The 26401-nt window shown below is 40.1% G+C and overlaps 1 protein-coding gene across 1 annotated transcript in view; it reads left to right on the top strand.

Annotated features, from left to right (window-relative positions):
• The window catches only part of LOC122810795 (ervatamin-C-like), a 577987-nt gene that overhangs the window by 289059 nt on the left and 262527 nt on the right, over positions 1-26401 (top strand). The window contains exon 5 of the mRNA XM_044082359.1: positions 2368-2553. Coding sequence (XP_043938294.1) covers positions 2368-2553 — 186 coding nt within the window. The remainder of the gene's footprint in view (positions 1-2367; positions 2554-26401) is intronic.

A 26401-nucleotide genomic window follows, 5' to 3' on the forward strand; every position in this document is an offset into this window, starting at 1 on the left:
TGTGGTACTGTGGTTAGCATTGCTGCCTCAGAGCAAGAGGTTCTCTGGCTTAATTCTCAGCTGGAGTGCCTTCTGTGTGGAATCTACATGTCTTCCCTGTAGTTGTGTGGATTACCTCCGAGGGTTCTGGTTTCCTCCCACATACCAAAGACATGCTGCAGGTGGACGGGACACTCTAAATTGATGTGTGTGTGGTTTCTGTGGAAGGTTGGGTGCTGGGTTGACAAGCTGACTCCATAAATCTCCACTGCCAGTTTGTCTGTGGACTGTTGTTTCACTGTGATGACCACTAATGGGGAAAGGAGAAGAAGAATTTTGGCATTGTCCAGAATACCCAAACTAAGATATTGAGTTGTATGGATAAGGACCTTGCTCAGACTGTAATGGTCAGCATAGTGCAGTACATACCATAATGACATATAAAACCAAGAACCCCAAGAAAATGAGCCATATGGTTTTACAGATAACACCCAAACTAGTGGACCTGTTCATAAATGTATAAAACGGGCATGCTGTGCTACACACCATACCAATTTTGAGTGCCAAAATTTGTGACGTACATGATGGGAGGGATGCTATGAGTATCAGAAGCAGTGCTCCCAGCAGCAACAGCATTTTTTATCATCTCTCATCAGAGGCCATACCTGCAATGTTGTGCATCACAGCCAGCCACATCAATGAGGGAGATACAGACAGAATCTGACATATCACCGGTTCACAGACCAGCAGATTGTGTACCCTTTTGTAGTGGACACGGAGACTCTAAGTGAAGTAGTTGAACTGTTCTCCTCTCAAGCAGAATCAAGGAGGAGGAAGGTATGTGTGGCTTTAACAATATACATCTATACAATGCAAGAAGGGAGCAAGACATTTTTATATGGTATTGGTATAAACCACTTATAATATGGTATTGGTGTGTGTTTTAGGTAATGACAGATATGCCATAGAGCCCTGGTTGATGACCCCTGTATTCAACGCACAAACCCTGTTGAAATGAGAAATACAGTGAAACATGAATTTGTACTACAAAAGGGATGCTTCCAATGTCTATATACCTTAGGAAAGATACTGCAATACAGTACAGGCATCTGCTGCAAGATTTTTGTTGTGTATGCCATGCTGCACAATGTGGCATTGTACAAACAAATTGAGAAACCAGTCGGTAAGCATCTTGGCAGGACTTTCCATTCCAGTGATAGTGATAGCAGCAGCAGCAACATGGTAAGACAGTCAGGGAGGGAACTTGCAGTGAAAGTGCTACAGTTGAAGCAGAGGCAGCTGCAGTACATTAATGCACTGGCAAAGAGGTGGAAACTTGCCTACAAATAATGGCCATAGCACAGACAATGCAGAATAAAATAATGCATGCAGTATCACACCCAGCTATGCAGGTAAGTGCATGAACTAGCGACAATGTGCATTAGACATAATGATACCCAAACAGGTTAGTGTATGAGTAATACACAACCAGTATTTCATGCAAATTTGGGTGGGCACAGTGACAGGTAACTGCAACACAATAATGCTGGGTGGGGTTGTAGAAGGAGAGCATGGTAACCATGAATTTTGGGGAGTTATGGGGAGGCAGAGATCAAGTAATCCAGTGGTAGGGTAGAACTGCCATGACATGACCATTGGCAGTATCTAGTAAATTGGCTCGCAGTGCCAGGGCTTGATGCATCCCACAGTAGGGAAGGAGTAGAACTTCTGGATGATATGCATGTATCCTGATGGAACAAGCATGACCCAAAACCTGAGGATACCTACAGAGAGGGATGGCAGGCTGTGTGGCTACAGTGACAGTGATGTTGTCTTAGCTTGTGCAGTATGGGTTGAGAAAGCCTGTGCCCAATAACATTCTATCTTCACCTTCTAATGGCTGCAGACTGCATGGCCTGTGGAGCCAAACTACAGGGTGGTTCCCATACGACTCATGAAGGCATCAGTGAAATCAGCAGTTGCCACCAGCCCACAGCAGCATTCTGTGCTCCCTATCTGTATACTGTCTGTATACTGCATGTTACTGTACAGTTAGTGGACATCAGTGAAATTCCTAACCAGGGCTGCCTTTTGTTTTCTGGCATTGTGTATTTTCTGTGTTAAGTTACCTTTCTCTGACATTTAAATGACTGAGAAATCCAACAGACTGCAATAAATCTGCTTTTAGTCAAAACAGCTTTTATGATGTTTGTAGCCATTTTGCAGCAATATTAATTTGTCAGTTTGTGTGATTTGCATATGCTTAGACATGAAAATCACTGTTTTCTAAATGAAAAATTCTGTTTACTCAAATGGATATTTAAATTAACTGATATTTAACTGCATACCATTATAGTCTGTTATCAACATCCTGTGTTTCTAATGCAGGTCGGAACAATTGAATCAAGACTCTGTGCTAAAAGCGGCCAACTTTTCACATTAAGTGAGCAGCAGTTGGTAGATTGTGACTCAGGAAATGACGGCTGTTCTCCTGGTAATCGTGTTCAGGCATTTGAGTACATTAAAGCACAAGAAGGACTTATGAAAGACAGTGACTATCCATATAAAGCTATGGTAAGTCTTTGCATAAGAGGGTGAATGAGCAGATAGTTCCTGTGGTTCATTTCTTCATATCTGACTTGAGAGGTATTTGATCTGATTTTGAGAGAGAGAGAGAGAGAGAGAGAGAGAGAGAGAGAGAGAGAGAGAGAGAGAGAGAGAGAGAGAGAGAGAGAGAGAGAGAGAGAGAGAGAGAGAGAGAGAGAGAGAGAGAGAGAGAGAGAGAGAGAGAGAGAGAGAGAGAGAGAGAGAGAGAGAGAGAGAGAGAGAGAGAGAGAGAGAGAGAGAGAGAGAGAGAGAGAGAGAGAGAGAGAGAGAGAGAGACAGAGAGAGAGAGACAGAGAGAGAGAGACAGAGAGAGAGAGACAGAGAGAGAGAGAGAGAGAGAGTCACAGTTTAATAAAATATTGAATTAAATATCTCTCTCTCTATGTATTAAGATTTCCTGACATGCACTAATACTAATACCTAAGATATTTTTACATCATTAAGGTACAAGCTTCAGAAGGAGAAAACGCTGGAAAACATGAAAGTTATAATTCCTTTATTTCATATCTGGAGTTGTTTCTTACACTGATAAAATGTGCTATAGTCACATATAAATTCACTGAGTACCTATAATATAACTAAAGTGTTTTCAAGCAATACTACAGTGTACTGAATGTAAAAGCTTTGAAACTGAAAAACAGTAGCCCCCCCCCCCCACCACCACCAACAACAACAACCTGTAGCTAGCTCACCTGGCTCATTTGGCATTCTGTGCTGCTCCTCATTCTCTTGCCTCTCAATACTGGGTTGAGGAGCAAGAAAAAAAGGGTCAATTCAATCTGGAATTCCTTCCTAGTGCCATTCAATCTCACGGGTCTGTTCTGAAGGAGGATCCAATATCTGTCAGCATGGGATAACATGGTCAAAAAGCCATATTGTTTGCCATGGATGAGTTGCACCTGTCCCCCTATTGGCTAAAACTTTATCCACCACCTGAAAGCCTTTTTTAGGCAATGCCATAGACATAAAACTACCAGCATAGAAAAAGTCTGCAAGTAATCTTAAGGTGTTACTTAATACTTGGAGCCTAAACAAAAAGCTCCACACCCTTTAAGCCATCCTCACTCTGGAGATTGTAGACATCTGTACCATAACTGAACCTGTGAACCTATATCATGGCTAGTTACAAGTCACCATCTATGCCCCTAGAGTCACATGACTCTTACCTAAACCTACTATAGGTGCTCATCATCCAATCAAACACCCTATTCATGAATGACTTTAACTACCCCTCTACAGAGTGGGAAATGTTCACAGTCTGAAACTCAGAGGCACAATGCTTTCTAGACTTTACTAACAGAAAAAACCTGGAACAGATAGTGCACGCTCCAACCAGAGGATCAAACATACTGAATGCAGTACTCACCAAACACTGTATAGTGTTGCCCCCCCTCCCCCATGTCATGTCATCATTAGTGAGGACAGATCACAAAGCTCTCTTTTTTGAAGTAAAAATCATTGCAGAAAAGCTAAATCAGTAACAGTGAGGAAATAGTCAAAGGCAGACTATATCCTATAAAGTGGCAGTTTGTCAAAATTCAAGGCTCCCCTAACTCCAAGACCACAGCTATCTATGCAGAATTATTTATAGTGTCACTAAACAATCATACGAATGGCTGCATAGAGGCTACCGTATCTACCAGAAATAAACCCAAAAACAAAAACTAAATACAAACCACACTGGTGGAATCTTCAGGATTATAATAAAATATAATAATAAACAGGATATATAATAAAATAAGAAAACTCATGCCCCAAATCAGGAAAAGCAACTTCCTTAAAAACAAGTAGTCTCTTAAACAAGAAACTAAGAGGTCTAAGTCCAACAAGGTCAGTTAGGAGGTCAGGACAGACTTGCAGGCTAAAGACAATCAGAAGGCCTTCTTCAGCTACACTGGAAACCTTAGAGGTAACAAACAACAGTGTACTGAACTGGTGGTGAATAGTACCACCTACCAAAGCAAATTTACACGCTGATAAACTGAGCTCAGACTTCACCCCCACTCTGCCTCCAGCTCCAGGTAAAATCCCTGCTAACATACTTCCTCCCAGTTATCAGCAGGGACCAGGTGCTGATAGCACTTACTAAAGCCAAGAACACTGCTTTCATAGGTCGTGACAGCATCCCCAGTTGCTTCCAAAACAGTCTTAAACATGACCTCTCAGGACCACTTGAGGCAGTCTTCAAATACAGCCTTGAAACAGGCTATGTTCCAAGTGAATGGAGGACTGCAACAGTTCTTTCCCTCCACAAGGAACTACAGACCTATCAATCTAACAAACCTAATATGCAAACCCATGGAACAAATTACCATGGAAAGGATAAACAATGACATTTTCTTCCTACAGACACTTGACCCATCCCAGTTTGGCCTTGTTAGACTTGGTAGACTTCTTTGAGAGGGTTACCAAGGCAATGGATGAAGGTAAAACAGTACACACTGCATATCTTGACCTGGCTAGAGCATTTGATACTATACACCATTCAGAAATTGTTGACAAGCTCTCTGAGCTAGGTGTAAACCCTTACATACCTCACTGGTTTTCCAGGTGGCTCACAGAAAAAAAAAAAAAAAGAGGGGTGGCCAATTTGATCTGGTGCTGCAGGTCCTAAAGCTCACACATATTTTACTGCACAGCTTATAAAACAGAACAGACCTTTTATAAATTAGTTTTTTTTTTACATATGAGTTTTTGATACTTTACAAAAAGTTGTAATATGTTTTGCCAGGTCCCTATCAGAAGGTCGAGTTTTCTGAGACACAAAATTCATATGCTCAAGGTCATACGAACAATTTTCTGAAAACTCAAATTTCAGAAAACAACAAAATTCTACCTTTTTTTCTATGATTTTGCAGGGGGCAACCTCCCTGCATCCACAAACCCTCTCACATTACATTTACCAAGTCTGAGATCACACTGCAGGGGGAAAAGGTAAATTCTCTGATCCTCTCTCTCTGTATTATGATATCCATTCAAAAGCTTTGTGTTTTCGGAAAATCATTCATATGTTCTTGTACATATGAATTTCGAGTTTCTGATAACATGAACTTCTGACAATGTCCCATTTTGATTAAAATGTGTATTCTACTATTAACTATGTGACTTATTTTTGGGCTGATATAAATTCCTTTCAATTTAATTGTATGCATTTACTGATGAAGTCTCTTCTTGTCCATCCATCCCAACCTTTTTTTCCCATTTTTGCACATGGGGTTGGGGCGTCACTTCAGCAGTGACAATCATTCCTTCTCTTCCTGTATGGGATGAAAATGCTGAAAATACTGTTATATTATCTGAAGGGTGCTGTGCAGTAGTTAAAGTGATTCTAATTTGAAAACCTCTTGTATACAATTTGTTTATGTTTTCATTGACATAAATAACCTTTTTTCAACATTGCTCAGTAGTGCCATAATGCTGAAATAAAATAGATTCAAATAAATAAAGTTTGGCTAAGAAAGATGAAATGGAAATCCACTAAATTGCCTGTAGGTATGTGAGATGTGATGAATGATCATGTGTGCATGTGTCCTGCGATAGGCTGGCACTCCATTTGGGATTTTTTTTAACTGCCTTGTACCCCTGAGTGCTGAGATAGACTCTGGCTTCCCTGCTACCCCGAAATGGGTTGAGCATTAACTCATTCAAGTCTATAGCATCTTTTTTGTATATTTCCAGTACACACCCATAGCTGTTTATGGCATGCAGAACATTTTTGGGGTCTGACTTCATTTACTAAGTGACTTACCAGCTAATAATAGGCAATATTAGAAAATGCAAAAACTTATAACAAAATGACACTCATAGTAGAGAAATTAATCACTGCTCATCACTTATTATTCATATTTTCATATTTATGTTCTTATTTTTATAACTGACAGTCCTACATGTTATTGAGGGGTATAGCATGATATGTCACTGTGGGAGACAGAAAAAATAATTGTCAATGTCATTATACAACACACTGCACCTGATATATTGCTGGCTGTTTGCTAGTAATTATGAAAAAAACATTTCCATATGCACTTAATACTTTAAAAAGCAAGTGACTTACAAACTATTGCATGACATGATGTGAAATCTTAAATGTTGTTGAAGGAAACTGACTTTCAAATTTGCACTGTAAGTTGCAAATCTTGAGAAGTATTCAGTATTATTTATTCTGCTGATTATAAAGTTAAGTATATATTTCATTTTTCTGTAAATATTTCAGTAAGCATGCAACCACAGAGGAATTTATTGCTGTTATATGGAAGCTTATGTCTAGTTAACAAACATGTCCTAACAATATTTGCCTAGGTTAAACATTTTCGTAGATATGATAAATTGTGAAAGTGTAGCAAAAAATTATAATTTAGGATTTGTGTGCATTAAAATATATTATAGTATTTATCGAAAGGTTATGAATGTACTGATTGTTATCACAACAAATAAAGCCTCTTATTGGCAACATTGCAATTTATAAAGTTTAAATAGCTTTTATTGTTCACAAACTACTTTTGTTTATCTTATCTTTTTTTAATTTATTTTTCAGGAAATGCTCTGCTTTTCCAATGATTTAAGTTATACTTGGAGACTCATCCTTAAGAATCTCTCCTTCAAGTCTAGATTATTGTAGCTCTCATTGTCTCTGCTATCTTGCAAAATGACTAGTTGTGACAGTTCTGGGTTTCTCCTTATATCTTTATAGTATTGGTTTTATACAAACTTTTGCAATTTCCTCACTACAGCTTTTCCTGTTCCTCATGAGCAGCAGAGACTTTGGTTCAGTTGTTTTATCGATAACTTCAACTTTAGATTCTAACATTTCCATGGCTTGTCTGATATTTACTCTGTCTTCAGCTTATAAAGGTATCAGTCTTCAGGAGCTGTCTCTACTGATTCTATCAGTATTTCCTTTATGTTGAACTGATTCTTGAGTATCAGTATTTTAGCTGAAGAAGCCAATTTACTTTCACCTTTTGGCAATTAACCATTTAGTTGAAGAGAGATGGAGTCCTTTCAGTGGCTTATTCTTATATCACAAAACTGAAATTTAATAAATCCTTATAATTTTTACTACCGCTAATTCTCTTATGATTTTTTACAGTTTGGATAGTTCTCTTCACTTGTCTTTTTTTATTTCAGTCAAAGAAATAGTATGTCACTTGTTTAAATTCTTAATATAGGTTCATAGGAGTATACAGGCTAACGACCACTAGAGCCCTTATAAGCCTAGCTATGCCACCCAAATGTGACTCACAAATTTGATTTATATAGGTGGAGATTTACTGACTGCCTCTGTCCATCAGAGATGTAGGAGCCAGAGGAGAAGTGAATTTCTGATTACCTATCTATTGGTCCAAATGGCACTTAAATCAGGATAGTGACAGAGAGGAATTCTGATTCACATGGATGGGGAGCCAGTTCCAGAGAATGGAAATTCTCTGAGAATCATATTTGTTTCTCCAATCTGTACTACTTATGTTGCAAGTAAAATGTAGGGCTTTTGATCTAGTACTTCTGATGCTGTTTGTTTTGTGGATGTGGAAAAGGATCATCGAACAGGGTCCACAGATACCTTATATGCCAGACAATATGTTGTGGTGGGTCTGATGACATCTGCATATAGTGGTAAGATGACATTTCTGGACCTAGATACCATGCCCTTGCTTATAAGTTGAGCAACAAGGAAGGATTTTCTTAGTACCTTGGACACATGTTGGGTGAAGGATAGGTACATGAGTTCCCAGATCCCTGACTAGTGAATCAACTTTTAAGGGAGTTTTACTGATGGAGTAAGTACCCAGAGTGGTAGACTTCCCAAAGTGTTCTACAATGCATTTCTTGGCACCAAGCTTTTGTATGTATTAGACCTCCCTGACATTTATAAATCTTTTGAATTCCTAAGTTTTGGACTATATACCTTTGTCAGATAAAACAACATCAGGTATCTCAAGAATTCAGGCTTTAATGCATTAATCACATTTGCATTCATTGAGTCTGTCAGCTTGTTTATTTCTGGGAGCTGTGACTAATAATTTACAAATATGAGATACAAGGCTTCTGATAAATGCAACAAATCTGAGTCCACTCAACTCTATGGATGCTTTCACAGCAGATATGTCAGCATGTCTTCCTTTGGATTGCTGTTATGGTATGCATTTGATATGGCATGAATCTATTGTAGTTTTTCTAGATGATTTGACACTTCTGGTTAATACATTGTCCAGGGAATTCATTAAAGGGTATAGCATGAGCTACACAAGTTCCTGCTCCCACAATGTGATATTTTGCAGTTCAGAGACATGTTGACCTCAGTGAGGAAAGATCTCATTATCCCCTAATTTGCATGTCTCTGAACTGTGGTTAATACCACAGTGTGCAGATGATTGCTGACCTGTAAGCTGTGGTACTAAACTTCTGCTTGAGTAGGCACTGCCATCCCCTAGTAACACTCCCTCACACATATGTGCACATTCAAGCACAAATACACACAGACACACACATACACATACACACACACACACACACACACACACAGACACACACATACACATACACACACACACACACACACACACACACACACACACACACACACACACACTCACTCTACAGTACCCATAAAAGTTGAAGTGCCATTAACGCACTTCGCCAGGATGTCTGGTATTCATAGCTTCATAGGTAGGTACTAGGCTATCGGTCCAAGGGCCTAAGTAAGGCTAGCCAACAAGGTTCCCTGGCTTACATCACCCAAGAAAGTTATTTTCCTGTGCCCCTGTCGAGCAGAGCCACAGAAGTGATCCCAGGGGTATATTTCCTATTTCCCTATTTCACATCCACTCATCAAGATTTGTTGATTTGCTAATGAGGAACTTTGCTTAACATAGATGGGTAGCTGTTCCAGAGTATAGGAAGCCTCTGGGATAGGAATCTATCCCTCCAGCATGTCCTGTTTATTGTGGTGACTAGGTTTAGGTCCCTAGAGAGAGATTGGAGTAGGTGATATGCTACATAGTAAAGCTGAAGTTTTTTGAGATGCTCAGTGTAGGGCATCTGTTTGAGGCCAGTAATCTTCTTTGTGAGGTACTTCTGTGGCCTTTCCAGCTGCTGCAGACTTTTTGTGAGGTACATTCCAAAAGAGGCATTGTACTTTATAATGGGTCTAATGAGTGCCGAGTAGAGGGGAACAATGACCTCTTTTTTCCCGGATGAGAACCCTTTTGTGCCACATAGAAGGATTTTCTGACTACTGTGGTGATGTGATTATTAAAGGAGAGACTACTGTCCACCTGGGTCCCAAGGTCTCTTATCACACATTTGGTGTTAAGTAGACTGCTGTTTATGTGGTAATTCATGGGTACAGAGTTTTTACCAAAGGGGATGACAATGCACATTTTGGCTTTGAGCTTGAGGCCATGCCTCTGACACCAGGCATCTGTCTCAGTGAGGCCCTTCTGTAGGATGTCCACATCATTTGGGGAATCGACTATGGCTCCTAGTTTGCAGCCATCTGTGAACTTCGTTAGCCAGAGGCCTTCTGTGCTAGCCTGTACTTCAGAGAAGTAGATACCAAACAGGAGAGGTCCCAGGACTGAACCCTGTGGTACTCAACTTGTCACTGGTTTGAAGTCAGATTTGGAGTCTGCAACTTTTACAGTGGGTTCTGTCAGTGAGCCAGTTGGCTACCCATCTTGTGACGTAAGGATTTATACCTAGTTTAGTGAGTTTAGCTATAATTCCAGAATGGAGGATGGTGTTGAAAGCCTTGGCGAGGTCAAGATAGGCTGTGTGAACCACCTTACCCTCATCTACGGCTTTGGTACTGCCTCAAATAAGTTGATCAAGTTCAGAAGGCATGATCTGCCTTTCACAAACCCAAACAGGGTGGGGTCCAGAGTTTGGAAGTTACCAATGTCTTTGTTTAATTGTTCCATGATGATACGTGCCATGGCCTTGTAGACCAGGCTCATCAAGCTAATAGGGCGATAGTTCCCAGGATCAGTGGTGGCTTCCCCTTTGTGGAGTGGTATATCTGTTTCTGTGTGCCATTCAGTGGACACAAAGCCTGATGTGAGACTATGATTGAACATGGTGCTTAGGTGGGGAGCCAGTTAGTTCTGAAGTTCATGTAAAACGCAGCCTGGGATGTTGTCCGGTCCCATGGATGCTGTGTTTTTGGTTTTATAGAGTGCAGCTTTTACCTGCATATATGTGATTACAGGGACTCTGCATTCTTCCTGGATAGATATGGGCCCTTTAGGGGGTGAGAGGGGGGTAAAGTTAGCACTGAACCTATCTGCCAGGATGTTGGCAATATCAGTTGGTTCTGTAATTTTCGTGCCATTGTGCTGTAACTCAGAGCAGATCTGGATGTTGCCATTGAGATTCGTGACATAGCTATAGAATGCTTTGAATTTGCCCTTAGAATCAGTGGTTATTTAGTTTCCATAGCTAGCTTTGGAGGATCTTATAAGGGATCTCAGCTTCTTACTGAGGCTGACCAGGGAGCTCCACCACTCATGGGATTTTACTCTCTTTTGCAACAGTTTCTTCCTTCTTTTGTAGAGTTTGTTTATGGCAGGGGACCACCAGATTGGTTTCCTTTTTTTGGAGGATAGCATTTTGGTTCTGTTTGGGATAGCATGATCTATGCACTCGTGTAAGTGCTTATAGAGTGCATTTGTGTAGTATTCAGCAGTCGTAACTGTATTGTCCATCTGTATGGGTGTCGTGAAGTTCACCACTTCTGTCTTAAGAAGCATGAAGTTGGCTTTGGAGAAATATTTTACAGTGGTTTCCTTAATGGTGGGTGGGGGCGGGATGTGGATATCTAGGGTGATTACCTTATGGTCAGATCTGACCAATGAGGAGTTAACTTAAGGTGTGCAACACAAGTCACTCATGCTGGTAATGACTAGGTCTAGGATATTGTTGCCCCTGGTGGGGGTGTGGATAAGTTTATCCAGGGCATTGGAATTTATGAATTCTAGAAAGCGTTGAGTGAAGGAATTGGTACATGATTAGTTTTCCCAGTTAATGGTGGGGTATTTGAAATCACCCATTATTAGGGTGTTTGGTTGAACCCTAATATTTTCCAGTATATCAAGAGAAGAGGAGTGGGAATCCTGGGGCATGGTGGGGGATCTGTAGCAAGCTACAATTTGGATTGCAGTTTTGCCCAGAGTAAGTTGCACTTGGATAACCTCTGATGCATTATGCTGTGCAACTAGCCTAGAGATGTGGATATTCTTAATGAATTCATTTACTAAGTGACTTACCAGCTAAAACACCTTTGGTGTTCTGGTCCAGGTTAGAGGGCCGAAAAGTGTGGTTTGAGTTATAGCCTGGTAATGCAGGGGTGCTCTCTAGAGCCTTGAACCAAGTCTCAGTCGCTGCACAGATATCAATGTTTTCCATTTTAAGGAGTCTATCATTTCCCCTCATCATTGATCCTTTTATTTATTTATTTTATGTATTTATTTATTTGCAGTTGGTTTACCAGGATAGTCCATTGGGCCAAAAAGAACCCATTTTCAATGGAGTCCTGGGGAGAAAAGCTCCAAAACAAAGTTTACAAAAAGATTACATTAGTTTACAATTTCAATCATCTGTAGATTAGAGACAAATCTTTAAACAGTGGTAACAAAAAGATTACAGCAGTTTAAAATTTCAGTCATTTGTGGGTTACAGAAAAAACAAAACAAAGGTTAAGCAGTTATAATGATAATTTATAGGTTTCATTTTGTAGGAAACTAAGATATGAGCAGATGAAATAAAGAGTCTTAGGTTACCTTTTGTATAAGAGCAAGCATTACATTGCTACTGCATTTAAAGTGATGTTCTGTGTCTAAACTGTTTTTGCACTTTAAAGTTTCTAATTGTTGCAAATTGTATCTGTAGGCTACACACTCAAGTGCGCTAGCTGATTCATAGCATTTAAAAGCATTTATTGTCTGTTTTTCCTTCTCTGTTGAAAAAAAAAAAAAAAAAAAAAAAATATCTCTTGTTTTCCCGCCTTGCCTGAACTAGAATAGTCCAGTATCAGAGTTTGCTGATCCCTGGGCTTTGTCTTGGTTCCTGAAACTATTCCATATCCATATTTGGAGAAAGGAAGCTTCTTTGTTTACCAGTGAGAGTGGGAAGCACTGAGCAGCCTATTTGTCCATTTCGGAGTGGTATCAGCCAGAAACTAGTAGTCCATTGGCCATTTTGGGTCAATTCCTAGCTCTTTTCAACCCCCTGCTATAAAGCACGCTAAAGCGCGCGTTAGCGTGATTTAGAGCGGAGTTGCGACAGGAGCACACAAGAGCAGCGGCGGTTAATCAAGGTTAAACTATTCGGGCTACCTAAAGTCCACTCTTCAAATTTTCCCTTAAAACAGCCTTCCTTTAACTGTACTGCTGATCAAACCAGTGTATTCTATATCTAAAAAGTTCAGCTCTACTCGACTCCTAAGTAGACTATTCTCTAGCTGTAAAGCCTAGCACTTGCTCCTAAAGTATTTTTTACTGGATATAGCACTTTTATTATACATAGTACCCCATCAGCCTAAAAACCCCTTTTCCATCACCCCCTGTCTATTCCTTCTAGCATGTCGAGGGATCAGTTGCTAGTGTCCTCTCCTGCTCAGCTGGTGAATCTGGGAATATTGAGGCAATGTTACAATTGCCTCATGTACACAGGCAACCCTCTCCTTCTCCCGCAAAACACAAATACATGCGAGAGATGCAACTATATAGCCAAACTGGAGGCTGAGCTCTCTCAACTCAGGACTGGAAAGACCAGACAGGAGGAGAAGGTAACCACACACACCACAAACCCAGTCTCACATAGTACCATCACAACTTCAACTCATACACATAAACACACAAAGACATACTCGGAGGCTCTGATCAAAAATCTACCAAAACAGCAGAGGCCACCAAAGCAGACACCCAAACAACTGCCACCTCAGGACACAACACATGCAACACATAGACCACATAGTCAGTGTGCCAAACAGTCACAACCCTTAAGGCCAAACACAATGCCAGACACACTCGTCATTGGTGACTCCATAGTCAGACACACTGACGTCCCGCTCACCAGATTGAGTAAGGAGAAGGTCACAGTAAGCTGCCTGTCAGGCGCTAGAATCCACCACATAACGCAAGCATTCAGGTCTCTCAACAGCAGGTACAAGTATGACTCAGTCATTGTCCACGCTGGTGTGAACGACCTGAGACATACCTCCTTGGACTACATGAAAAGAGACATAGAGGAGCTCTCTGATTATGTAGCCCGGGCAGGTATAACCCTGACCTTGAGCAGTATCCTACCTTCACCAAGAATGATGCCACAATACAGAGACAAGATGATCAGCTTTAATAATTGGCTTAAACTCTGGTGTCACTCAAAGGGGATCCAATGTCTGTCTGCCTGGGATGACATGCTGGACAAGCCACGCTGCTTCGCAAGGGACAGCTTGCACCTGTCACCCCTGGGCTTCCGGATATTGGCAAAGGCTCTTGCCACTCCCATAGTGCCTTTTTAGGCAAGGCTCAAATTCTAAACCTACCACCCTAGAACACAAAAAAGGAAAAAACCTAAGGGTAATGCTGCTCAATGCCAGAAGTCTCAACCTCAAGATGCATGCACTCGAGGCCCTTCTCAGTATGGAGAACATCGATGTCTGTGCTGTGACTGAAACCTGGTTCAAGGCTCCTGAGAGCACCCCGGCACTATCAGGTTTTACGTCATATCATGCGTTCCGGCCCCAAAATCCGGACACCACAAAGAAAGGAGGAGGGGTGTCCATATTCATCAAAGACACCCACACCTCAAGGTTGGTGGCAATGCACGATGCATCGGAGACCATCCAGGTGCAATTAACCATAGGCAAGACTGCTCTGCAACTTGTAGCATGTTACAGGCCACCCTCTCAAACTCAGGAACCTCACATAGCTTTCCTGAAAACACTGGAGGGGATAAATGTATCTCCAAACACCATCATACTAGGTGACTTCAACTACCTGAATATAGACTGGGATCACTACTCAAGCCCCAACACTCTAGCCCAAAGGTTCCTAGAGTTCATAAACTCAAATGCCATGGAACAACTAGTCACCATCCCCACAAGAGGAGAAAACATACTAGATCTCATCATCACGAACATGGGGTCACAATGTTCAACACCGGAAGTATACCCCTCACTAGTGAGATCAGATCATAAACTAATCTCACTGGAAGTACACATCCGCCCCACCTGAGATAAAAAGACCACAGTGAAGAACTTCTCAAAAGCCGACTTCACACTTCTAAAGACTAGTGTGGTCTCTTTTAAGGCCCCGAGCCTGCAGAAACCATTACTCAAGCCGCTGAATCACTTACAAATGCCTTCTACCAGCACCTACAGGACTGCATGGATCAGGCAATCCCAAACAAAACAAAGACTCTTTGTACCAAAGGCAAGCGTCCAGTCTGGTGGACCCCAGCCATAAACAAGCTCTACAACAAAAGGAGGAAGCTACTACAAGATAGAGCAAAATCCTTAAAAGGGAAGACACCTTTGATCATTATAAGTAAAAAACTAAGATCTCTCATAAAATCATCCAAGGCAAATTTTGAGAGAAAAGTCACTAAGGATTCAAAAGACAATCATAAGGCCTTCTTTAGCTATGTTAGAAACCTGGGAGGAAACTCCCAGATATGCTCAGAATTAGTTCAAAATGATGTAAAATTCACTGAACTTACAGACATTGCCAACATACTGGCTGACAGGTTCAGTGCAAACTCCCCCCCCAAAAGGAGAGATATCTATACCAGAGGATTGTAGCCCCCCAAACATCTCTAACGCCCAGGTGAGAACTGCTCTCTCCAAAGCGAAAAACACAGCATCCATGGGACCAGATGGTGTCCCCGGTTGTGTGCTCCACGAACTCAATGAGGAATTAAACCCACAGTTAGGGCAGCTGTTTAATCTTAGCCTCACCTCAGGATACGTACCCAAGGAGTGGCGTACGGCAACAGTGGTCCCACTTCACAAAGGCGGTGCCTCCACCGACCCTGGAAATTACCGTCCCATCAGCTTGACAAGCCTGATCTGCAAAGCTATGGAGAGGATCATAATGGAACTCATAAATAAAGACATAGGGGACTTGCAGACTTTGGATCCAACCCAGTTTGGATTTGTCAAAGGCAGATCATGCCTTTTAAACTTGGTTGACTTTTTCGAAACTGTCACCAAGGCCATTGATGAGGAAAGGCAGTCCACACAGCCTACCTCGACCTGGCAAAGGCTTCACACAATACCCCACTCAGGTATCATTGAAAAACTCATCAGCTTAAATGTAAACTCATACGTCACAAGATGGGTTGCAAACTGGCTAAGTGACAGAACCCACAGGGTCAGAGTTGCTGTCGCCATGTCAGACTCAAAGCCTGTCACAAGTGGTGTCCCACAGGGCTCAGTCCTGGGCCCACTCTTGTTCGGCATCTACTTCTCAGAAGTACAAGCAAACACAGGAGGGTTATGGCTGACAAAGTTTGCAGATGACTGCAAACTGGGCGCCATAGTCGAGAACACATCTGACACAGATATCCTTCAGAAGGGTCTCATAGAAACGGATAACTGGTGCCAGAGCCATGGCCTACAGTTAAACGCCAAAAAATGCATAGTCATACCCTTCGGGAAAAACAAGGTTACCCCCAACTACCATATAGGTGGCAACCCACTAAGCACAGAAGAGATTATCAGGGATCTGTGGACCCAGGTTGACAGTAACCTTTCGTTTGACACTCACATTGCCAAAGTAGTTAGGAAGACCTTCTACATTGCCCACCTGATCATGAAGGGATTTACATCCAGATCAAGGGAGGTCATTGTCCCCCTGTACTCATCACTCATCAGACCAATGATTGAGTACAATGTCCCATTCGGAATGTATCTGACCCGACACCTGCAGCAACTGGAAAGGCCCCAAAAGTTCCTCACCAAAAGGATAAAGGGTCTCAAAAATATGTCCTATGCTGCCTGACTGAAGGAACTCCAGTTCTATTCAGTCGCTTACCGTCTGCTCAGAGGTGACCTGTGCCTGACATACAAGGCCATGTCCAACCCGGAATCGATGAACATACTTCACCTCAAAAAATCTAGATCCCTCAGAACTACAAGGGCGGGAGACTTAAACCTTGACACGGTTATAAATAGGACGTGCTGGAGGGACAGATTCATCACCCAGAGACTCCCTATGCTGTGGAACAAAATCCCGGTACATGTGAGGCAGAGCACCTCGCTGGCCTTGTTCAAGAGAAATCTTGACCAATGGATGGGAGATCGCAGATATACCCAAGGGATTACCTCAGTGTCACTGCTTGACAGAGGCACAGCAAAATAATGGGCATAGTATCCTTCAAACTAAAGGGGTGGCGAAAGCCACAAAACTCTGGGCTAGGCTTATAAATGCCCTTGGGCAGATAGCCTATTATGAACCTATGAACCTATGAACCTATTACTGTTGTATATATATATATATATATATATATATATATATATATATATATATATAGTTTTTTGAGTGGAATTGTAGGATTTGTCAAATGATAAGATGTTGTTACAGTTGGCTTAATTTGGTGTCTAGTAATATATGATATAGTTGTTTGTAGGAGGTGGGGAGTAGGCTATGAAGGGTGGGAGCAGGAGCATTTCCATGAGGATGTTAAATGTGAATGCAGTGATTTTTTAAAGGCATGGAGGTTGGTGGTGATACGGATAAAGGGAGGAAGTGAGTTCCATATGCGTGCCAGGGCACAGGATAGGAGGTTTTGTCCTGGAGAGTGAAGGGGTTTGTACAGCTCTATTAGGTTTTGGTTATTAGATCTTAGGAGTCTTTGTGGCATGTGCATTTTAAAGGTAGAGTTGAGAGAGGGACAGAGTTTCAGTTTGTGAGCAAAAGTGAGCTGAGTATATGAGAGATAGTGAGGAAGCTCTAGCCAACTGAGTTTTGTGCAGAGATGCACAGTGATGGGTAGATGATATTATGGCTGGTGACAAATTTGGCAATTTTATTATAACAGGAGGACAGTTTAGTTTTGAGAGATGATTGTAGGTTTGTTAGGAGAGGGGCACCATAAAGGAGAGAGGGGATGAGAAATGGAGTAGCGAGAGAGATCTTTGTAGATGTAGTGAGGAATTGATTGTTACGGTAGAGCATGCCGAGTTTTTGGTGTTTTTTTTATGTTTAGTAGTAGGTGGCTTTTGAATTTAAGTTGGTCATCAATCTGGACTCCTAGTAGTTTGGCTTCAGATACCAGTTCGAGAGGTGTATTATTCTGGCTAGTGATGGAGAATAGTCTGCTATCAAAGGTTTTGGTTTTTGAGGGGTAAATACCATAAGTTTGGTTTTTGATGCATTGAGTGCTAGATGATTGTCCTTCATCCACTGTTCTGTGGTAGAGAAGGCGTCTTGAGTTAGTTTTAAAAGAGTGGGGATGGGTCTGGCTGCACAGATAATTGTAGAATCATCTGCATATTGAATAAGTTTAGCATGGGGAATTAAGTGGAAGAAATAATTTATGAATATATTGAAAAGGAGAGGGCCCAAGATGGAACCTTTGGGGACACCAGTGGGTGTGTTAAGGAAAGAGGAGATGGCTTTTTTCCACTTGACAGCTTGTTGTCTGTTAGAGAGATAGCTGGTGAACCAATTGAGAGAGGAAGGGGATAGGTTTAGGTTAGATAGTTTAGTTAGGAGAAGGTTGTGAGAGATAGATAGTATCAAAGGCCTTAGAGAGGTCAAGAAAGAGGGTAGATACAGTGGAGCCAGAATCTCTGTCTTTATTTACAGTTTCCAGGAAGGAAAGGAGGGCAGTCATGGTGCTGTGACCTGGTCTGAATCCATGTTGTGTGGAAGTTAGTAAGTCATTATCTAAGATATAGGGAAGGAGCTGAAGATGGATACATTTCTCTAGAAGTTTTGATATAGGGGAGAGGATGGCGATGGGACGAAAGTTAGTAATATTGTTATTATTACCTCCTTTGCACAGGGGAATGATGAAAGCCCTTTTCCAGAGTTTTGGTACAAGATGTTCTTGAATAGAGCGATTGATTAGGATGCTGATGGGGAAGGCAATGGCTTTGGCAGCTATGCTGAGGAAGGATGATGGAATGTTATCAGGGGCATTGGAGCATGGTATTAGCTTTTGAAGGAGTTTTCTTAAGGTAGAAGTAGGAATAGGTTTTAGGGAGAATGGTGGGAGTTGGGAGGCTGGAGATGAAGGGGGTGATGATAGGGAAGATGCAGAAGTAGGGGGTGAGGTGTTATTAGAGAAGGATGAGGTTAGTTTGGAAATAGAGTCTATAAAAATTGAGTTGAATTGGGTAGCCAGATCTATATCTTGTGCATTTGGGTCTGGGCTTGGGTTTTCTGTTGAACCAGGTTTTAGGAGGGTAGTGATGCCTTTCCCATAGGAAATATTTAAAACCACACTACAGGACAGTTTCAGATAAATAAAGAAAAATATCTAAACTAAGCTTTGCTATATTTCTGACTATAACAGAATTACTACACCCTAGTTAACCTACTTAAGGGCAAGGCAAATGTGGTGAATGGATCTTCTAGTTCTTGTTAGGTCAAAGATAGAATACAGAACGCTGTGTCTAAGAGATTTCTTAAATTAATATCTCAAATATTATTGCTGGGATAGCTTGTAGAATAACATAATTTCATGTCATCTGACTCTATCCCAAATGAAACCCTCACTGCTGGAAGCTAGCAGTATTTAGCATCTACCTGTGAAAATACATTGACCTCAGATCTTTGGCAGATGCTGGAAGTCATAAAACAATTGTAGTAATCAGTTCACTCTGAAGACAATACAGAAAGCTTCTCAGCACAGACATTGTATCTGTAGCTGGCATAAAGTAATTTAATTTTAGCTATTTTTCTGAAGTTAACCTCCTGTGTTCCAGTTTCCACTGATAAAATAAACATTTAAACAGTTACAATAGTGCCTGTACATTTCTGTTCTCCTCCAGTAGGGCACACTGTGGATACATTTTAAGCACAAGCACTCTGCAAAATATCTGCTCAAGAAAAACACCTGTACAGAGCAGTCAGATATACATGTGTCATACAGTTCTAATACATTTGTAACACAAGCATATTTTATAAATCATTTTTATATTCACCTACATTTGTAACACAAGTATCTTTTATAAATCATTTTGATATTCACCGATGACATATAAATATTTACAAACTTCCAAGTAGCTGTGCTGGTAGTGTCTGTTTTTGTAACACTTCTATATAAATCATGTTGATATTCACAAATGACATATAATTATTTACAAAATTCCAGCTGATTTTGCCAGCAATACCCCCTTTGTCACACTAGTATTCATGGTATCTGGTGTTCCCCCCATCCCCATACTAATGCCAATGCTGTTATGGCACTTAACTGTAGTGTAATCCCCAGGGTCTAGTGTTGTCCTCCACCCCCTAATCTCTGAACTGATGTTGGTGCCATTAGGCCACTTAATTGTATAATAGTCTTTCTTGCCTAGTGGCTATCCCCCCACACACCCAGTCCCCATACTACAATCATGTTAGGTAACTGAACACATTTGTTTGACTATCTGGCCTTCCAAAACTTAAAAGAATCCTAGGCTTCATGAATCATCAAATAATCCTTCAAATGCTTACATAATGCAAAATACCTTCAGTTTTTGGAATCCCAAAAGTGCTTGAATCTGTGTGTGATCCATTGTTACAACCCATTTTTGCAACAGCGAGTTTAAAAATGAACCCCTTGCTAAATATTTGGAAAACAGATTAAAGATTTTTTTCTTGATAATTTTCACATTTTAAAGGATTCTTGGTGCTTTTTAGAAGCTGTAGAAGTCAAACCATTTTGGGGTGATGGACTTTTCATCAAAATTGACATTAAGGCTTTATTTTTTATTTCCTATGGATTGCATATGCATTGCTTTCTTAAGGTACTGTCTTCTGTAACTTCATTTGAACAAAGGGACTTGCTAGTAATAACAACTTGTATAGATTTAGTTTTGAAAAGCAGCAATATTTTTTTTTCTCAGGGAAATATTATAAACAAATTAAGAGATTGGCTGTGGGGGCAGCATCTGCCCCCATATTTGCAATATTATTTTATGGTGGGTGGGAAACCAGTTTTATATTCCCGTCTAGATAGAACATGCATATTGATGGTTACTTTTGCTTGCTGTTGACATTTTTTCTTATTTGAACAGGTAGCTAACTGGAGTTGCAAGAATTTCCAGCATACATTAATTCCACTACACTGTTTTTGGAATTTACTATGATAGTGTTTATACTAAAGTTTTTTAGATGTTTAATAAAAGAATGTGAAATGTAACAGGTATGAATCAACTGCGTATAAAAAACCTACTTATTCTAGTCATCATCATCATCATCATCATCATCAAATCCCTTTTCCCATTTTCTACGTGGGGTCAGGGTGTTGTGTTAACTGTTGCCATCTCACTCAGTTGAATGCCACACTCATACCATCTTCAACACTCATGCCTGACTGTTTAAAATCTTTTCTCACACAATTCATCCACCTCTTGGCTGGAAGCCTTCATTTCCTGTTACCTTCTACCTGTCTGTCCCAAATCTTTTTCACCAGACTGTCTTCTGCTTTTCTGCACATGTGCCTGAACCACCATATTCTGTTCTATTTGATGCTTTCTGCAATTGAGCTACTTTGGCTACTGTTCTTATGTCCTCATTTCTTCATCTATACCACAATGTGCATCCTTCCACTTGTCTCAAGCACTTCATTTCCATCACCTCTAGCTTTCTCAACTGCTCTGTATTTACTGCCCAGATTTTTGTACCATAAACCAGTACTGGTCACACCACTGGTATGTACACCTTCCTTTTCAGCTTCTTTGGCATTCTTCTCTCATACACTACACCTGACACTTGATGTCAGTTGGCTGCAGCCCCTCTGATTCTAGCTTTGACCTCTTCATTAAGACTTTCCTTCTCCTCACACTCCTCCCAGATACTTGAAGCTGTTAGCCTGTGCCACTATCTTCCCTTCTATCTCAGTTTTCAGTTTCTTCTGAAATCTCCAGTTTGTAACCATTACCACTGTCTTATCTGTACTTAGTTTCATCCCCTCTGCCTTCAGTTTTGCATTCCATTCCCCAATACTTTGCTTAAGTCATTGCTCAGAGTCTGCCTGTAATTACACATTTTTATTTATTTTTATTTTTATTTTACATTTTTTGACCGGGCTAGTCTAGCTGGATATATGTCCATTTTCAGTAGAGGCCCGGGGAGATAAGCTCCAACATTTAAAAGAAATGAAAAATAAAAATGGAAATAACATGCAAATAAAATGCAAATAAAATGAAATTACATAAAGAAATACATATGTAATATATGTTTAAAATACATTAGAAATGGAGACATAGTTATGAATTTTAAAAAGACAGTACTTAGAAAAATACACAACAAGTATTGTTATATGTGACATAGATAGAATGTTATTGTAATGTAGAGTGAAAGAGGATACAGGAAAGTAAGAAGAAGAGGCTTTTATTTATTTATTTATTTTTATTGACTTGGGGTTCTAAGGATGTGGAATTTCATCAGGGATCAAGAATTTAGGTTAGTCAGGATTAGTACAGGGGCACAGCCATTGTGTTTTAAGGTAGATCTTCAGTTTCTTTTTAAAGAGAGATTTTGAGGGAATACTGGAAAATTTAGAGGGGAGTCTGTTCCAATGTTTTCCAACAGTGTTAGAGAACAGGGAATCACCAGCCTTGTTATTTGCTTTGTCAATATTTACATGAAGTTTGTGTGCGGATCTTAGGGACTTTAGGTTATGATAAGGGTAAATAAGAGAAGATAGTATGGGTGCTTTGTCAGGTTGATAAAGAATTTGATGGGCTATGCCTAGTTGATTAATTTGTAGCTGTTGCTGAAGTTCAAGCCAGCCTAGTTGTTTTAGATTAGTACAGTGGTGGGTTCTGAAAGGGTTGCCTGTGGCAAATCTGGCAATGCTGTGGTAGAAGTTTTCTAATTTCAGAAGGTTCTTTTTTGATAAGTTAGTAAATATGGGAGAGGCATAGAGAAGTGGTGAGATAAGGTGAGAGTGGGCTATAGTTTTTCTAGATTCAGGAGTGAGGAACAGTTTGATTCTGTAAAGAGAGCCTGTCTTTTTGTTATTCTTTTTCACTGTGTTGTTTATATGGGGGTCAAAGTTAAGGTTATTGTCAATTGTAATGCCTAGTAGTTTGGTTGTAGGATCTTGCGATATAACTGTGCCATTTTTGGATGTTATAGTAAAGTCTATGTGAGGAGATTTACTGGTAGGTGTGAAGAGGAGGAGTTTAGTTTTTTTTGGGTTAAGTAGTAGACATCGTTGAGAGAACCATTCTTCTACAGAATTAAATATATGTTGTGTGAGGGAGTGAAGGTTTGATAGAGATGTGGCTGAGTAAATTAGTGTAGAATCATCTGCGTATTGTATGCATGTGGCTTGGGGAACTACTTGGTGGAGGTCATTGATAAATAAAGAAAAGAGGAGGGGACCGAGTATGGACCCTTGGGGGACACCAATGTTTACAGGTAGTTGGGAAGATAGAGTGGAGTTCCAGAGTACTGCTTGGTGTCTATTATTTAAGTAGGACTTAAACCAATTAATAGGTTGGGTTTCCAGAGACAAGGATTGAAGAATATGTATTAGTAGCTGGTGGCTGACCATGTCAAAAGCTTTGGATAGGTCTAAGAAAAGTGCAGAGGAAAGGGTGTTATGGTTACGATTTTTGTTAATTGTGTCTGTAAAGGAGAGGAGGGCAGTGGTGGTGCTGTGGGAAGGTCTGAAACCATGTTGGGTATTAGAGAGTACGTTATTTTTAAGAAGATGGTCAAGCAGTTGCTTGTGTATACATCTTTCCATAATTTTAGATAAGGGGGAGAGTAAGGCTATAGGGCGGTAGTTGGAGATATCAGTAGAATTTCCACCCTTGTGAAGAGGTAGAATATGAGAGACTTTCCAAAGTTTAGGGACATATCCTTCATGGTTCTGTTGATAAGAATGGATATTGGGTATGCTATAGATTTGGCTGCTAATTACAAGTATTCAGTGGGTAACAGGTCTGCAGAAAGAGTACATGGTTTGAGTTGTTTGATACAGCAACTTTAGTCATCTGTCCCCTCTGACTTATTTGCTAATGTAATCCATCACCAATCTGAACAGCAATGGACTCAGAGATGAACCTTGATGAACACCCACTCCCACTGGAACCCGTCTGTGAGAACAAATACTGTTCATACTTGAGTCATTGAATCATTATAAATAGCCTGCACTAATTCTAACAATGTTTTTGGAACTTCAAACCATTGCAAGACTGCCCAAATCAGCTTTCTTGATACCTTGTCATATGCTTTCTCAAAATGTGAGAATGCCCAATTGAAGTCTTTCCTCATTTCTAACTTCTTCTCAGCTGTCTCGCTGCATCCTGATCTGAATCTGAACTGCTCATCTCCCATCTTACTTTCTACTACTCTGTGTATTCTAATGGGTTCCTTTATTTCAGTAGTAGCCATCCAAAAATGGAAAAAGAAAAATTTTGTCAAAGATGAAATGGTTAGATTGAGTAGATTGGCGTCTCTGGTGTCTGAAGATGTTCATTTTTCAGGAGAGTTGCAGACTGACCACATGTTTTTGAAAAGGGGTTATCCCCACCAAATGGTTGAGGCTGTATCAGAAGAAATTATTGTGGCAAGGTACGACATGTTTCCACCATTACTGAAAAAAAAAACAAGTTCATTTAAAAAAGTAAACACTGACAATATTAATTATTTTAGAGCTATGGTGCTGCAGTTATATAACTAAGTTTTGAATATAAAAGAGTTGATTAAAAGGAATTCGATTACTGACTTTGATTCCTTTGGTTAAATTGAAAAAGTGGATCATTCTCCTTGTTTTGTTTATAAAAAAATAAAAAAATTAAAATCCTGTTTGGAAGGTCCCAAGAGGACTCTAAGGAAGACTTGCTAACTTGAAAACAACTGAGGTATGAGAAAATGCAGGCACGCAAACAGTGTAGATACATTTATGATGGACTATATTTAATTTTGTATATATGCCCCATGGCTGTAATGAATAATGGTATGTATGACTGTGATAGTAAGGGCACTGTTTACACTGTTAACTGCCTGACTTACCCTGCTTTTTATATAGGTAAGACTGAGAAATCTGTAAGGTCTAGAATTTACCAGCACAATTATGTTATTAGAGTAGGGAATATGAACAATGAAGAGGATTTTATTCTGTTTGTCAAACCAGTTTGAGGCTTGAGCCTGGGCTTTAACAGATACCATAATTCTGAAGTGCCATCACAAAAATGATATGTAGAATTCTGATCCAAGGGATACTAGGATGTGAACCACATGCTCCGAGATGTGGCATCACTCTACCCAGCCAATACACCCATATAGGGCTGCTACTATTAAGCTGTTAGCTGTGGAAACAGACTGGTTTACTAACAGAACATGTAGTATCATGCAGTTCTATGTTTTCCTCTTTCGTTTTCTATTGGTAAATAAATGAAAACCTTACTGGAAAATAAGATCAGGATAAAGGTTTGTCCCATGCAGTTTTTAATTTCTTATTTATTTATTATTAATAATAATATTCTTTAAATGTGATGTCACAGCTGTGTTGTATACATAGTCAAGGCTGTTCATATATATTGAATTTGATTGCTGTATTACTTTTAGGGGGGAGAATCGCTCAGCCAGTTCTAAAAAATTAAATTAGGTAGTGCTGTAAGTTAGTGTCTTGTGACTTTTTTAACCTCTAGTATGTGACTGCTAGTTTTGGTATTTTATGTCATGGACTTGTGAAGGGGAAATAAGATATGATAGAAAAACAACAACCAAAGTTAAAAATCTGGCTTTATAATTGCTAAAAGCATATACATACTATGCACAAGGTATAGCATGCTTGAGTGCAACTGAGGCTTGATTAGCAGTCATGCATGTTTGTGAGCTAAGTGCAGCTCACCTCAGGCCTCCATTTTAGGTTTTGCTGCGTTCATTACTTCAGTAACAGTCCATGAAAAGCACAAATGAACTAAAGCAATTTATAAATAACAGGGATAATCATAAATAATAAGGAAAAGGCAATTATCACTTGAATTCACTGTGGCCCCTCAAGAGTAGTCTACATTTACTGTTAAGATAGTCTGATGGATTGAGTCTATATTATAACATCGAAGTTGTACAATTTTGAATGTTATAATATCGAACCCACTACATCAAAGGATGAAAATAGCAAAGCCCCAGAACATTGAATTCTTACCTAGGACAAGATTTTGGTGGTCCGTTCTATGGCTTTGCTATTTCCTCCACTGCGGTGAAATAGTTACGGACCTTAGGGTTAGGGTGTGGGTTAAGGTAATTGGATAGGTAGGAATGTATGTATGGTGTAGTGTAGGGTTGGGTTTTGTTAACTGTATGTGTGTGTATTAATTAGTTTGTGTATAGTTTCGTAGGGTATGTGCGTGATAGTTACTGGCCTTAGGGTTAGGGTGCGGGTTAAGGTAAGTGGATAGTTAGGAATGTATGCATGGTTTAGTGTAGGGTTGGGTTTTGTTAACTGTATGTATGTGTATTAATTAGTTTGTTTGTGTATAGTTTCATAGGGTAAGTGTGCAATAGTTACGAACCTTAGGGTTAGGGTACGGGTTAGGTTGGTGGATAAACAGGAATGTATCTACAGTTTAGTGTAGGGTTAGAAGTAAGGTTCTAAGTGTATGTGTGTGGTTTATTTATTTTGGTGTGCTTGTGTTGTG

This window comes from Protopterus annectens, chromosome 1.part1 (genome assembly GCF_019279795.1).
Source record: "Protopterus annectens isolate FY-2018-M chromosome 1.part1, PAN1.0, whole genome shotgun sequence".
In the NCBI taxonomy this organism is placed as follows: domain Eukaryota; kingdom Metazoa; phylum Chordata; order Ceratodontiformes; family Protopteridae; genus Protopterus; species Protopterus annectens.